The 16,653-nt window shown below is 44.1% G+C and overlaps 1 protein-coding gene across 1 annotated transcript in view; it reads right to left on the bottom strand.

Moving 5' to 3' along the window:
- The window catches only part of USP13 (ubiquitin specific peptidase 13), a 102,069-nt gene that overhangs the window by 24,300 nt on the left and 61,116 nt on the right, over positions 1-16,653 (bottom strand). Inside the window, exons 11-15 of the mRNA XM_037058790.1 lie at positions 12,240-12,365; positions 10,991-11,144; positions 8,608-8,782; positions 5,804-5,892; positions 723-845 (exon numbers count right to left, since the gene is read on the bottom strand). Coding sequence (XP_036914685.1) covers positions 723-845; positions 5,804-5,892; positions 8,608-8,782; positions 10,991-11,144; positions 12,240-12,365 — 667 coding nt within the window. The remainder of the gene's footprint in view (positions 1-722; positions 846-5,803; positions 5,893-8,607; positions 8,783-10,990; positions 11,145-12,239; positions 12,366-16,653) is intronic.

Below are 16,653 nucleotides of genomic sequence, written 5' to 3'. Positions count from 1 at the left end.
AGAGAGGCCCAGGGTGCTCTACCCTCTAAGTACTCACTTAAAATTAACTCTTCGGGAAGATGAGCGGGTGGGCAAACAAAGCCAGAACGAACATGATTTCATGAGAATAAGTGAACTAGTAATGGAACCGAGATTTTTCAGCACTGTCCTTGGAACCACAAAGGTGAGGCAACTATTTTTTGCATGTCCTTCTCCCTTCCAAAGTTAAGCATTATGAACAATGACCAGTTCAGCAACGTGAAAGGAACTCAAACCACTCCCTGCTATGAAGCAGGGATGAAGGTGGGGAGATGACATGTGGGCAAGATGTTTAAAACCAGCACCCACTGTTGAATGTCCCCTTTGCTTGTCCGAAGGCACTCTGGAGAACAACACAGCTCCCCAGACCAGGAGCCTCCTGGAAACACACCTTCTTCCCTACAAGTCCGTTTGGGAGAGGCAGAGAGAGGAAGAAAGCAAAGCCAGAGGCAACACAACCTAAAACCTTTCTGTGGACTGGCTGCCCTCTGTTGTCAGTGGTCTCCACAAGTGCCTTCCAACTACTCGTGATGGGTCTGGGCCATGTCTAGTTTAAGTTTACGGTCGCAGCCAGGCCTCACTTCTGTGTGTCTATGGTGGGTTACAACAGAGGAAGGCAGTCAACAATGGAGTGGTTGGGGGAAAGTGGCTATTTCAGCAGAAGAGGGTGGCAGGGAGGGGCACATCCTCCTGAAAGATGGTACCTTTTGAGTCATCGGGGATGACTATGGGGGGGCTGATGTCTGGAAGCTCCTCCTCTCCTGGCTGTAACCCCCTGGCTCGGAGATGGCTGATATCAAGTAGGTCTGGCATGTCAATGGAAACATCTGCAACATGAAAAAGACTACATTGAATGGATTCTGCAAAATCCCATAATAACCTCCTAAAATCAGCACCACTAACTCTACATGTGTATGTTTAGGCAGAGCTAAGGGTGGCTTTTCAGATCCCTGGAGTAATCACTGGACCAGGAGACCCATCAGGACTGATTAGGTTTTAATGGAGACCCAGGGGGAAGTACTGAGGGTGGCAGGATTTTACAGTGAACAAGGACAAATGGCATAAGCCAGAGGTCGCCGACCAGCAGCTGATAGATCATTTGTGGCCTAGATACTTTCTGTGTGTTTTTAAAATGTTTAGCCACAAATTCCAAGTTTTAAATCAGAAGATTTTAATTTAGAAATCCAGATTTCTACCTTATTTTGGAAAACGAAGCAGATTCTCCCATGGGAGCCCTCTGCGACAGTCTGTCACAGACCTCGCCGCTCCTCCTGAGCCCGGGCGTCGTATTTGTGCTACTATGATTCTTCTAGTGGAAAAAGGGTTTTCTAAGCCAAGTCTTTATCCAAAGCGTGACACTCCAGAAAGAGCAAGCTGGCTAGCTGCCTGTCTTTTACACCCAACCCATTTCTTTACATGATCACCCTGTCCTCATTGGGCATTTGAGTTGGTAACCCCTAGTTTGTGATGAGTAATACGATTTAACTAAGGTCTAACCCCATGATGAGTAATGTGACTTAACGAAGTTGATAAATAAGGAATGAAGTTTTAAAGGTATTAGTTGAATCTGAAGTATACATTGTATTGGGGTACATTGTTTTTAACTTCTCATCTCAGTTGTTCTTGTGTTGACTTATAAAATACAAAATTTATCAGTCTAATATCTGGTTATACTCAGTATCGCATACATTCAGATTAAAAGTAAATGTGTTCAAATGTCGGTGCAGGGTGTGTCTCTTGGGCCAGCAAACAACCTGAAAACAGTATCTCCTAAACCAGTTAAGACTCCTGGTATAACAGTCTGCTTTAAAACAACAACCAAAAGAAAAAGCTTAGTTAAAAAAAATTTAATCTCAACGGGCAGCAAGAACGAATATGTCTGACCCACAAAATCAATACAATTGTTCCTCAGCAGAAAAATTCACGTTCATTACACAAAGCTTTGGGACTTTAAATTCAGCAAGTTTATGAAATCTCATCTAAATTTTTGTTTCTTTACAGGAATTCCAAGGACAAAGGAAATTAAGAGAACTGTTTCCAAAAGCAGCTCAGAGCCTTCAGAAGAAGAAATTGTTTTCTCAGGAAATTCTCAGGTCTGTGGAAAAAAGGCTAAGGTATGAGTACCTTGCTCTCTGCCCTCCTCTGTGCCCTCAAAATTGTTCCACCGGGAAGAGTAAAAATCTGCCAGAGAATCAGTCACAGCCCGGTAGAATGCCAAACAGGTGCTGTGTAATCTGTTAGGGCTGGAGGATTCTGGGAAATCATTCCAGTCGATTTTCCATTCTTTTTACCCATTCCCTTCAGATAAACAGATGAGTCCTTAATTAACCAGTGTAAAACCTGGGCAGTTGTTTTTTAAGTGCTCAAAACGTAACTCTAAGACTGGCAAATAATCTGAGGTACTTGCATAGGAAACCACAAAGCGTAAAACTGGACATCCTATGTGCCACTAAGGATAGCCTAAAAACACCCTTGGAATTAGACCATGATGGCAGAAAAATACGTTCTTGTGCACTGTCCTCTAACAATGGTCAAGGGCTTTCAAAAGTAGCAAGAAAGAAATCTAATTAAGCCAAAATCACACCCCTTTTTAATGCAACTGACTATATTCATTGTATTACCAATAAGACTCGTATTATTTAAGAGACCGTCATTGGCCTGCTTCAGAAGCACAGGAAAGGTGCTAAGAGAAGAATACATTTCCAATTACTACACTTGCACCTCCAAGTGTGGCCTTGGAGCAGCAGCACCAGCATTGCCTGGGAGCCTGTTACCAATAAAGGACATGTGGACAAAGCCAAAGTGGGTAGGATTAGTGGGGGCGACGGGGATGGCTGGGGGGGGGGGGCGGTCTCTTGGGGAGAAAATGGAGACAATTGTACTTGAACAACAATAAAAAAAGAAATAAAGAATCCATGTTAAAGGGTTTTCTTTAAAAAGAAGGAAAATGGAGGAATATAGTTAAAAGAATAAAATGGCAGTAAATACGAACCCATCAACAATCACTTTAAATGTAAATGCCTTAAATGATCCAATCAAAAGACACAGGGTAGCTGAATGGGTAAAGAAACAAGACCCGTATATATGCTGCCTCCAAAAGACCCATCTCAGAACAAAAGACAAACTAAAAGTAAAGGGATGAAAAAAGGTATTTCACGTAAATGGAAATGAAAAACCTGGGGTAGCAGTACTTATATCAGAAAACATAGACTTTAAAACAAAGGCCATAGTAACAGACAAAGGCGGACACTACACAGTGAAGAAACGAGCAGCCCAACAAGGGCATGTAACACCAGTAACATGTACACACCCAGTACAGAAGCACCTACACATGTAACACCAGTAACATGTACACACCCAGTACAGAAGCACCTACACATGTAACACCAGTAACATGTACACACCTAGTACAGAAGCACCTACACATGTAACACCAGTAACATGTACACACCCAGTACAGAAGCACCTACACATGTAACACCAGTAACATGTACACACCCAGCACAGAAGCACCTACACATACAAGGCAAATACCAGCAGACAGAAAGGGAGAGAGCACCAGTAATGAAGTAATAGTAGGGGATTCTGACACCAATAGATAAAACCTCCAGACAGAAACTGAACAAGGAGACAGTGGCCTTACATGACACACTCGTTCAGATGGATTTAACTGATATCTTCAGATCATTTCACCCCAAAGCAGCAAAATACATATTCTTTTCTAGTACACATGGAATATTTTCCAATATAGAACATGTTAAAAAACATAAAACCAGTTTCAATAATTTAAGCAGATTGACATCATATCAAGAATGTTCTCTGACCATAATGGGCAATCACAAGAAAAAAACTAAATAACACACAAAGACATGGAGGCTAAATAACATGTTACTAAACAATAAATGGGTCAACAATGAGATCAAGGAAAAAATCAAAAGACACCTTGAAACAAATCAAAATGAGGACAAAACAACCCAAAACCTATGAGGACACAGTAAGAGAAGTCCTAAGAGGGAAATTCATAGCATTACCAGCCTACCTCAAGAAATAAGAAAAATCTCAAAACAATCTAATTTTACACTTTAAAAAACTAGAAAAAGAACAACAAACAAAGCTCAAAGTAAGGAGAAGAAAGGAAATAATAAATATCAGAGAGGAAATAAAATAGAGTCTAAAAAGTTATATAAAATATCAACTTATAAAAAAAGTATTTTTTGATATATCACCTCAGGCAAGGGGAACAAAAGAAAAAAATAAATAAATGGGACTACATCAAACTAAAATGTTTTTGCACAGCAAAGAAAACCATCAACAAAATGGAAAGGCAACCCACTGAATGGGATGACATATTTACCAATGATACATTTGATAAGGGGTTATTATCCAAAATTTACAAAGAACGTATAAAACTCAACAGCAAAGAAAACAAACAACCCAATTAAAAAATGGGCAAAGGACCTGAATAGACATTTCTCCAAAGAGGACATACAGATTACAGATGACGAATAGACATACAAAAAGATGCTCAGTGTCACCAGTCATCAGAGATGCAAGTTATAACCACAATGAGATATCACCTCACACTTGTTAGAATGCCTCTCACAATACATCAACAAACAAGTGTTAGAGGGGATGTGGAGAAAAGGGAACCCTAGTGCACTGTGGTGGGAATGCAGACCAGTGCAGCCACTGTGGAAAGCAGTATGGAATCTCCTCAAAAACTTCAAAATGGAACTGCCTTATGACCCAGTGATTCCATTTCTGGGTATGTATCCGAAGGAACCTGAAACATTATTTTGACAGAATATATGCACCCCTGTGTCCACTGCAGCATTATTTTCAAGACCCCAGATCCGGAAGCAGCCTAAGTGCCCACTAGTAGATGAGTGGATAAAAAAGCTGTGGGACATTTACATGATGGAATACTATTCGGCCATAAAAAAGAAGGAAATGTTAACTTTTTCAACAGCATGAATGGACCTGGAGAGTATTATGCTAAGTGAAATAAGCCAGTGAGAAAAAGACAAGTACCATATGATTTTATTTAAATAGGGAATATAATGAAGTAAATAAACTAACAAATAAAATAGAAACAGACTCACAGATAGACAGAACAGACTGACAGCTGTCAGAGGGGAGCTGGGTGAAAAAGGCGAAGGGACTGAGCAAAACAAGATCTCAGAGACAGACAACAGGATGGTGATTACCAGAGGGAAAGCGGGGATTGAGGAGAGGTAGAAGAGGGGAAAGGGGGGAAAATGGTGAGAGAAGATTTGACTTGGGGTGGTGAACACACAGTATAATATACAGATGATATACTACAGAACTGTACACCTGAAACCTGTATAATTTAATTAACTAATGTCACCCCTCAAAAATTCAATACATAATAATTTTTAAAAATAAAATCAATGCTAAAATGATAAAGAAATAAAGAATCCCGAGCCCTGTCCCAGACCTGCTAAATCAGCATCTGCACTTCACCAAGGTTCCCAGGCAATCCGTATGCACCTTGACATTCGGGAAGCACTGTTCATGGGGGTCCTTTTTCTACTCCCAGATTTCATGCATTTCAAACCCATAACTAGAGGGGTGGATCAGCACGTGCTAATTTTATCATCCGTGTTTATCACATACTCTTTTTCAAAAGACAAAGATGGAAATACCAGAAAATAAAAGAAATGGAACTCACTCTGGCAGCCAATCACTCATGACTATTTCATACGCCCTATTTTTTAAATGGCTGATTGGATGTTTTAAGCAAAAGTATGCACAAGATACCTACCAAATTTTTTGGGAACCCAGTCGAGGCCAAAAGTGAACTTCTTTATCTGCACTACCAAGTATTCAGGAAATGAGGCAAAGCGAGACGTTCTGGGAAACACAAGGGGATTGATTATGTCAGGGAAACAAGGCCCTGGGAACTGTGAGCACGGCATCACACGCCTTGTGTGAGGTGCACCCGCAGTTCCGATGACAGGGCTAAGGCAGAGCCAACGCAGACAGACACAGGCAGACACTCACCCACTCCTGCCCATTCGCCCTGGGTTTGCATGAAAAAAAGTAACACTTAAAGTAGGAGTGCTGTCCTTTCCGTAGGATTTTGGACCCATTACCAAATTATTACTTTTACTGGGGCATTTTATATTCCTGGAAAGTGCTTTTCAACCAGACATCAGTTTTCTCTAAAACCCTTGGTGGAATTTAGTATATGTTATATATCTTTGTAGGTGTGTATAGACATGCATGCATTATGTGTTTGGTTTTCGGTTTTTTACAGTCAATATTATTTTGTATTCATTTCAGGTGTACAACATACTGGTTAGACAGTCACATACTTCACAGTTTTCCTCGCGTATCTCTAGGACCCACCTGACACCATACACAGTTATCACACTATTATTGAATATACTCCTTCACTGTACTTTACATCCCCATGACTATTCTGTAACCACCAAGTTGTACTTTTTTAACCCCCTTACCTTTTGCGTTATGTGTTTGGATGTGGGTTTGAAAAAGTTCCCCAAGCAATCCTGACACAATCCCACCTCTGCTCCCACCAAGAATCACTACCTTACAGCACAGAGTTGGAACGGGGGGATCTTGGGAACTTCCGTTGAGGTTGACAATTGGAACTTCCAGGACCTCGTTAAAATACTACTGCACCTAAATCCATGGTCTCATGGATCCCGGAGGTATAAATATTCTGGGTAAGAAAGGCTGAATTGCCTGGACTTGAGTTTGGCATTTTATATACAAACTACACAATTTGTACATCTAATTCATGTCCCAGTTCCAGCTCATTCTCTCAGTATTTGTCATCTTAGTTATAACAATCATTTCTATTTCAGTGTCAATGTGAAGGTGGTAGGTATATGTAAAGAAATAAAACTAGCTGTATACATATACTAGAAATATCTTCTAGAATAAAAATTTCTTGGACAGTCTCCCTGTAAACTTCACTTTCCAAATCTAAGCCAGTGCCTTGTACTTGGAATGCTTCCTCCCAGAATACAGAAAACAATTGCAAATCACTGCTGCCCCCTAGTGCTGAAGAGAAGTCACAGTACTGGGACAGAGCAAGGTCCAAAAAGAGTAAGACATGAACTGTGGTGGGTCTTCAATATGCTACTTAATTCGCTCCAGATCCAAGCAAATCACTGACTCTCCCTGAGAAGGAAAGACTCTCACAGAAAAGGAGCAATAGTTGAGGATTCTTCGGCCTACTGTGAATACTTGCAGTAAGAAAAACAAAGTTCAATCAACATGTTGTACACCTTAAACTGACACAGTGTTATATGTCAATGACATCTCAATAAAGCTGGGGGGAATAATTACATTGTTTCTACCACTGATATTGTGGGCAGACACCTAATTATCCAAAGCTGTGCCCAAGCTGCAATGAAGTGAATAGCGACATTTCACATACCAGCTACCACCTGCAAGCACACGTGCACATGCATGCACACATGTGCACATGCATGCATACACACATATACACACGTGCACATATACACACAACCCGAGTGGCCCCAGGATAAAAATTTACCCTGCAATGGAGAACTGATAACTGAATGAACTAATACTAATCCTCATTTGGATGTAAAGAGCCCTTTTGTAAATTATTTTAAGAAAATAGGGCTTTTTTAGCTTTTGAAATAAGTTCTTTTTGTTTACCCATTTTGACATACGAGGTTAATTATCTAAGACAGAGGAATCCCGGGGGACAACTGTGGCAGAGAACAGTGATTTAGGTTTGACTGTTGCTGGAGGCTGAGGTGAGAACAGCCAGCAATAGTTCTTCCATCCTGCAATCCCCTTTCCGTCAACTAGAGTTCAGTCTTAGCCTAGAATAAAAACAGCCAAAGCATATCTAAAAGTAGGAAAACTCCCAGAGTCAGACTTCCAGCACCCCCTCATTTTATGCCACTATATGTACTCATTTTCTAAACCTACAAAGTGTCAGCAAGGGCTAGACTGTATAAAATTCACTACAATGTTGACCAAAGAAAAAAGTGCTTTGTGTACCTGACAACAAGGCCGACAATGTGGAAACAGGACACCTCCAGCCTGAGTCCCAAGCAGCTACCTGAACATGCCCAGCAGCCTCTCTGCCCACTGAGAGGCCCCAAGACCCCTGGCCTCCAGGGGGGAGCACAGTCAACCAAGTTCTCAGCCAAATATTTAATTATGGAATTAAACCTATCAGAGCAGAGTTTAAATAATGAAGACAGTCATAGGTATTTTTGTGATTTCTTCATTAATATCATTTCTGGGGGGATGGGCAGTTGGTTACACCTTCTTAATAAAAAAAAAAAAGGCATTCCCTCCCTAGCACATAATAAGCCTGCTTCATTGGGGGGGCCTCACACAAGTGAAGGGTAGAACAACTAAGGTTGTGTAAATCATAATCCTACCTCACCACACATGAGCAAGCACGCACAGATTCCCACAAACACCCTATCACCACACCCCTCCCCCAGCGCCCGCCTCTCAAGTCTCCCTCCTTACCCCCCACCATCAAATAAGCACACAGACGTGCATATGTGTGTGTACACATACACACATTCACTTCACACACACACTTACTTCACACCCGCAGACTTTGCCTGCAGGGCACTGCTCCAGAAATCATCCACGTTTTCTGGTTCAGAAAAGGCCTGCAGGCAGGCACTAAACGGTATCTTGGCACGAACCAACTCAGGAAGGGGTCTTCTGTTTGCTTCTGCTTCCCTTCTCGTCAATTCATAGGCGATCAGCTCATCTGAGTAAAAGAACAAGCAACTGAATGTCTTCGCAATCCCTCTTGTCTTCTTTTACAGACAGATTTATCTACATATACATATATAGAAATCTTTTGGAGAGAGGAAGGGAGAGAGAGATAAAGAGAAACATCAAATTTTTTGCTGCTGTTCCACTTATTTATACATTCGTTGGCTGATGCTTGTATGTGCCTTGACCAGGGATCAAACCCGTAACCTTGGTGTATCAGGACAACATTCTAACCAACTGAGCTAACCAGTCAGGGCCTCGCTCTTCTCTTCTGGAAATTAAAAACAACCCCTTTGGAAAATCTTCCCTGAAGGTTTCTTCCCTGAAGGCTGGGGCAGGGTCACTTACTTGCTGCCCTTCGCAGATCCAGAGAAGCCCTCACAAGGCTGTTCTTGGGGTGTCTTTAGAGGAGCACTGACAGGCTGCGTTGAGCCATTCCTGTTTTTTGCCGGTTTCCCTTTGAAACTGACAAAAGGGAACCGTGAACCCTGGCCCAGGTGGGAGAGGCTCAGAGCACGCATGTGGTACAAGTGATGCACAAACTTGGTTTCCCATTTGTCCAGAGGTCAAGGCTGGTTTACCCAAATGCCACCTTCCAATCACAAAGTCATCACACAGAGAATCTCACAGTGAAAGAAACTGGAGGGCTCACCTCTCCCCAGGACCTTCTCAATGAACCGAGGTCACGGAGGCTGTGGGCCAGGGAGCAAAGGGAGCTGGAAGGACTGTGGTGCCCCACAGCGCAGCCTGTCAGACCGGCACCACCAAGACAACTTCCAGCCGCGCTCCCTCACCACGTCAGGCAGCAGGGACGCCAACCCAGAGCGCTTCCCAACACTACTCCTGCTCGCAGGACGGACGGACGCCCCGGGAAGGAAGGGGGCGCACTGCGAACTTCCCAGGAGTCAGAGGGTCTGCTCCGGGAAACCACCCACGAGTCCAAATTTTGTGTAGATTTTGAAGGGGCCTTTCTGGGAATTCCTTTTGTATTCCAAAAAGAAAAAAAATCACTCCTGATTCAGTTTTTAGGCACACTTATGTACTTACGTGTTTCCTTAAACACATCTGACTATGCTTTTAAAATTCATCTCCCAGTCCACCACTGGTTTATAATATATTTATATCTAGGATTCTGGCATTCGGTATTCCAGCAAACAATATCCAGAGGCTAACTAAATTATCAGTCTCCTTCCTCAACAAAATAGTTACCACTCATAAATTTTAACAGTGAGTCAAACAGGATCACAGAACTGAGCAGAACATGTGAGTCAGTATCCCTGAGGTCCACAAGAGAAGGTTAAATCTAGTTCTAAAAAGGAAATGAACCATACACCCTCGCCCTCATTTCTACCCTTATAAAGGATAAGAATTTATAAGCTGCAAGAGCTTATAGAAAATGGAAATCTTTTACCTAAAAATCACCATGATCATCACTTTCCAATTAGCACAATAAAGTTGGTTCCCCCCAAAAGAGAAAAAAGGGCACCCAGGAAGCTGCTGGAGTCTACAGAAATGGCTCGTTCATAGGACAGAAGCAACCTGGCAGGTGTTTTGCCTTTTTCTGCTTTTAAAATGTTAATTCAAAGAAATAGAATTTTATCTATTCTGCCTGGAAAGAGCCCCCCTGGATAGACTGAAGGAACCTCCCCCCAGACCCCAACCTGGCTGCAGGATCTCCGCCTTCACCCGGCTTCCAAAGTGCAGAGGCCCCTCGAAGGGGGCTCGCCACGCCTGCAACACTTCATCATCTGTAAGCGGCAATGGAAATACTCGGAGGCCAAAGCTGGATTACATTACGAGGCCCCCGCTCGAGTGTTTCATTTCAAAAAGTGCAGTTCTGGTCATTTGCCTCAGATTCCATAGCACAACTTATGATGATGCTGTTAAAGACTTTCCACATGTCCAATTAGAAATATCATCCCCCAAACTAAGCTGACTCCAAGCCAAACACTTGGTCAAATTTATAGGCAGTGAAACCAGTTCCATCCATAATCCCTTCAAAAAGTCTGTGATGTGTTTGATTCTTCTCAAAAGAAAGTGCCATGGGGACGGAGGGAAAGATGAAAAGAGAGGGCGAACCCCACATCTGGGCTGGGTGTCCTGGCTGAGCGGGGCGGGGGCTGCAGGGTGCGGTCTGCCTGCAGGGAGCTCGCACGGGAGGAGGCGCCAGGCCGAGTCCCCGCAGCAGCAGAAGCGTTACCCTTGTTGGTTGCTGCCTCCATGGCCACAGGCAGCTGCATCAGGCAGTCCACTCTCTCCGTGTAGCGCACTTTTCGGGTCTGACAGCACTGAGTGCGTTCTTCCACCAAAAACCGAAAAACGTCACTCGGATTTTCGGAGCCAATGCGGTTCCTCTGAAGGTTAGAGTACATCAGGTTAGTGGGTTTTCGGATAGTAAGCCATAAATAAAAATTAGCACAAAATCCAATATGACTGACACAGGGATCGGTGTGTTACAAAACAATCCCATTCCACCAGAGAACTTGAACAGCAAAACACTGGTGTTTATCTGAAGTCCCCAAATGGGGACTGGCTTCATAAATTATGATTCCTCTTGTGAATTAATATTATGCAGCCATTAAAAGTCACAGGAGAAAGACTGCCCTGGGCAGAGTGAGAAGAAAGGAGATGAGGAAGCCACACTAAAGGTAATGGAAAAAAGTAAAGGTCAGCCTGGGAAAACGAAGCCATGTATGTGATTATATAAATGCACTCGTGTAAATAAATTATATACAAGTGAAAAGAAACCACACAAAATTCAAATATGTAACGACAGGGCCAAACGTTCACGGCAGGTGAAGTGGAAACACTGCCTGGAAACCACAGATGGGGAATTCATAAATACACCTGGAAAATGTCTTGTGACCAGACACCAAATGTTAACATTGGCTGTTTACAGGGCGTGGTATTATGGGTGATTCTGCTATTTCTCCTCTGCACCTTTCTATGTTTTCCACAAAGAACACATATGTAATCAGGAGAAAGATAGTCATTTTTAAGAGGGGGAAAATCTTTTAATCATAAATTCTTAGTGGCTTTTGAAAACCACAGCATTTATTGTGATTCAACTCTGCTGTGAGCAAAGTGTGGCCCCCTCTGAGTAGTGGCCCAAAGACTCCAAAGACCACGTAAGACCCTTAAGAAGCTCTGTTGCCAAAAAACAAAGGAAAAGTAAAAAGGATGGTGAATGAAATAACTGAAAATCACTCCTATAACATGCGCAAATAAACGGAGAGCAAGGAGATCTAGACGTGCCTAGGAATGAGGACATGAGGAGCCGCCACATCAAGTGGGCAGAGCAGAGAAACCTCAAAGAAGTCGACTGTGACAGAGCTCAGGCAGTGAGAGATTTAGGTCAGGGGCTGTGGGGGCGCTCCGGCCAAGCCAGAACGGGCTGCGCTTAGGAGCTGGGCACGCGTCTCACAACCCTTTGAGCATTTCTGACTCACCTCTACTAGATTAACCAGGTGCAAGAAGAATTCCTGGGCATCTTGCTGTCTGTTAGAGGAGAATTCCGGGTGACTTTTGCTTACGAAGGCCTTAAACATGCGTGGAGAGATCCCATTCTGTTGAGGCTGAAATAGAAAAATAAAATTCACTTACAAATGTGGACTTTCCCACACATTAACAGCATTAGTGGCAAGCAGAGTGGGGATTACCATACACCCTAATTTTCAGACGAGAAAACTGAAGCCCAGAGAAGCTAGAACACCAACGTACACTGGATGCTTAGTACACACCGGGCCCTGCACTCTGAACTTGGTCCGAGAACAGGGCGTGACTCTTCCTGTTCAGTCAAAACTAAAGACATGATCCATATCCCACTTTCTAAGAGAGACATTCAGTAGCCAAACTGTCCCTTACAGCCCACCACAGAGCAGGCCGAAAATGCCCTAGGCAGGAACAGGAGAGAACCCCGGGCAGAGATGGGAAACGGCACTGCGTGCCCCAGTAACTTCTGCAGAGCTGCTCCAGGCTCCAAGGCACAGGGAGTGGCCCAGAGTGTGTCCCTCACCCAGAGGAGAAGGAAAAGGCTGACTGCAGCTGCCAGGATGGCAGAGTGGGAAGAGGGAGTCGCAGGGACAACTCCAGCAGGACAAGAACGTGCAAACTTCCCCAGAGGCTAAAGGATAGCACAGTAGGCAGCCGGGCTCCAGACCAGAAGGGACGCAGTATAACATGATGGAGGTCAGCTGGCCCAGGAGTCTCGGGGCAGGAGCCAGAGTGAGGGAGAACAGGGCCAGCTAGACAGGGCACCAAGAAAGGTACCCGGGGGGGTCCCTCGGGGGACAAGCGGGGGTCCTCTCTAAAGAATTAGTCCTGTGCCCCACTTGACTCTGGAGGGGCCGGAGGCGATGGCAGGAAGCACAAAGGTGGAGCAAGGGAAACAATGCAAGTGGATGCTGACCCTGACCCTGACCCTGCTGCACCACTGGTTTCTGAGACTCCTGAGCTTGGTAGGGGGGAGAGGCTGTAAACCGACTTTGAGGCAAACTGGATTTTTTAATGCTGGTAACATGAAGGAAATCTAGGCAACGATTGGTAAGAGTCCACATCACCTGACGACGGAGGTGGGCTCACAATAACACCGTTTCCTTCATCTCCTTCAGTTCACCCCATCTTGTAATGAGGCACCTAATACAAGAACCCTATGAAGAAGGTACGAGTGTTACCCCCACTGTACAGCTAGGGAAACTGAGACTGCACAGAAGTGCCTGATAGGTCTCTCAACTGAAAGTGGTCTTACAACCAGATTATCACACAGCTCACAAAGAGCAGAACCAGAACGAACGCCCAGTTCTGATGCAGGTCCTGGCTCTCAGTAGCAAGAACAGAGTGGTGGTCATAGCACATAGTAGGTCTCAGTGACACAAACCTCACCTGGCCAGTCAAGCTAAAGAAGAAATTCATGAGCTCTCTGCGTATGTGTGGTTGTGGTCTACCCACGTCTCAAACGACCACGCGCTCAGCTTCCAGGCCTTGTCCCCTCCTCTGATGTCCAGAGAACTTGCTCTGTGGGCCAGCAAGTGCCCCGACCTCCTCTCGCTTTCAGCCTCCCTGGCCCATCTCCTCAGCCTGACTGCAGTCTGGCTGAGGGAGGCCACGTCCCACACATCAATGCCTAGGGACTGGACACCACAACAGGTGTGCACAAAATCACAGTCAGATGCAGCAGGTGATGGGAACACTCCCATAGCCATCGGCCAAGGGGCAGCTCTACGTATAAAACCTCTCCAACGTGTATGGACTAAACACTGTTTCTAATAAAGCTCAGGTGAGTTTCCTGTCTCACTGAAAATGTACCTCCTCTAGTCACCCCCATTTCCTCACTACCTACATCTGCAGAGCACTACTGGGGACTGGGCCCTCTGAGCCCTGACAGACACGCGATCTGTAACAAATGGGAGAGGACGCTGCAGGGGACCTGAAACAGCAGCTCTCAGAGAATTCTGAGGATGTGGGGCCTGGACACAAGTGACCAGCTTACACACACATGGCTTCAATGTGCTTCCAGTGATATGTAAAGACCAAGTTACCGTATTTTGCCATGTATAACACACACTGTTTTGCCCAAATTTTTGAGGGAAAAATAAGGATGTGCATTATACATGGGTAGTGCCTGAAACACTTTGTATCTTTGTAATTATTTTGTAATTAATTATCTTTGTATCTTTGTAATTATTAAACACTTTGTAATTATTTGTCACGTAAAATTTCTTGTACCATAATATGTTAAAAATAAATGCTAAAATTCCTTTATAATACAAAAAACAAGTATCTAAATATTAATTAATTAATTAACTAAAAAATCAAGATGAAATTTTTTTTCCCTGGAAGTTTGGGCCAAAAACATGGATCTGCATCACACGTGGCAAACCACAGCACACCTGGTAATTCATCTCACCACCTGTACACGCACCTCCTGAAAACTATGTGAAAGTGGTAACTTTCTTCACTCACGATGCCGATGCATGTCTCCATAGTCTCAGCCAACACCAGTATGCAAAATTACCCTTCTCTTTGTGCAAATGGGCTGACATTCGTCCATTCAGCAGAAATTTACTGAGTGTTGTAAAATGTCAGACGTTATTCGAGGTACCTGGGTAAATATTTACTAGGTATAGTAAATATTTCTGAGGCATAGTTCTGAGCACTTTGTTTGTATATCTTGCTTATCTCACACTACCTCATGAGGTGATTAATATTATTATCATTTACTCCACTTCACAGATGAGAAAACTGGCCCAGGATCAAGCTAGAAAAGTCAGTCTTTCTGTCTCTGTCTTTTGTCTGTTCTTCTGTCTCTCAGGTCCTAATACTGCTTCTTGCACACAAGTGACAAGTTCTCATCTCTGGTGACCCCGAGTCCATCCTACCAATACAGCACACCCTGGACTCTGGGTAAGCCCTCTTCAAACCTGCCGCTGGGCACTGCTGGGGCCAACACCACAGGCCAGGCCAGCAAGCATTCCCCTCTATCAGCAGCGTGGAGGCTCCACTTGGAATAAATGCTTTTGCATTGTGTGTTCCTATGTCGGCATTCACAGGAGCACACACTCACTGCCTATTCCCCTTTCTCTCTTCTTACAGGCCATGCTTCCAGCTTGGTGTGGCCTGCCAGTCCACACCAAAGCAGTTGCTTTGGAAAGTTCAACAGGTCACTGCATTCTGAAAGGCTGCCTCTGCTCTGTGCCACCCTGTGGTCACCCGACTGGGAGCAGACGTTTCAACAGAGACCCTGGGGAAAAGCCCAGGAAGCCCCAGACACTCAGCATGAACTGTGCCCAGCCTCATCCATCCCCCTTTCGTGCCTCTTCTCTTCTGTGCCCATTTCCTTTCCTTCAACAGACCTTTCTTAATCCTTTGCTCAGCGGTTCAGCTACAGCTTGAGAATTGTTGTTCCCTGAGAAGTTATTTGAAAAAGCTTCCGCACCAGGGTGATGGTACCTCTCCCTCTGCACTCCGCACTACAGACCAGCTCCTGGCTCTCACGGCCGGGTTTGATCTCTGCAGCTCACGCTCAGCCACTCCGCACGCAAGGCCTGATCATAGGTCAGCCCTGCCCGTCTGCACCCATACCTGCACCCATGCCCGCACCCATGCCCCACCCTGGCGCTGTCTCTGATTTCAGAAGGGAGGTCTCACAAATTCCCATGCTCACCTATTACTGGGTTCACTCATATCTTATAAATCAGAAAGTCAATAAAAAAGTTGAGCCTGAATCTAATTAAGCTTCCAGATCTAACTTCCAAAATATAAGAAACACAAGCTAATCAACAGCTCAAGGAAGCAATTGTTAGAGGAATCCTGGGCAAACGATCCAGCTCCTGCAACAAATCAATACCGTGCAAAAAGAAAAAGAGGGGACTCGAAAAAGATGCAGTTGATTCTGCAGGGAAAAACCTACATGTGGACTGGGTACTGGATTTACTAAGAGACAGTTGCTCATTTTGTTGTTGTGCCTCTCACACTTTAAAATGATAACATATTTATATTTTTTAAAAGAGAAAGTATTCTAGTTATAGATGCATGTTGAATATTTACAGGGGAAAATACTTCAGGGAAAGGAGAGGAAGGGATGACAAGAGTTCAGTTTGGGGGACAGAGGAAAGCAGGTTGGCAGAATGGTGATGGCTGAAGTTCCCTAGTGGCCCACGGAGACGCAGTACACTTTGCTCTCTACTTCTTTATATATTTGCAAATTTAAATAACTTTTTTTTTTGAAAAAGGGGTGCCAGGCTCTGGACAAGGCAGGTTCTTACTTACAAGAAACCGAAAGCCCAAATAAGAACCAAAGAACTAAGTCAAAGAAACCAGGTTTCCTAGTTGGAAGTGGGTTGGTGACATCACCCAAGTGTCCCC

The sequence above is a fragment of the Sturnira hondurensis genome, unplaced genomic scaffold (assembly GCF_014824575.4).
Source record: "Sturnira hondurensis isolate 20B ecotype Veracruz unplaced genomic scaffold, ASM1482457v3 Scaffold0010173, whole genome shotgun sequence".
Classification (NCBI taxonomy): Eukaryota; Metazoa; Chordata; class Mammalia; order Chiroptera; family Phyllostomidae; genus Sturnira; species Sturnira hondurensis.
Note: the sequence above shows the minus strand (reverse complement) of the source record. Positions and strands in the feature narration are given on the sequence as shown.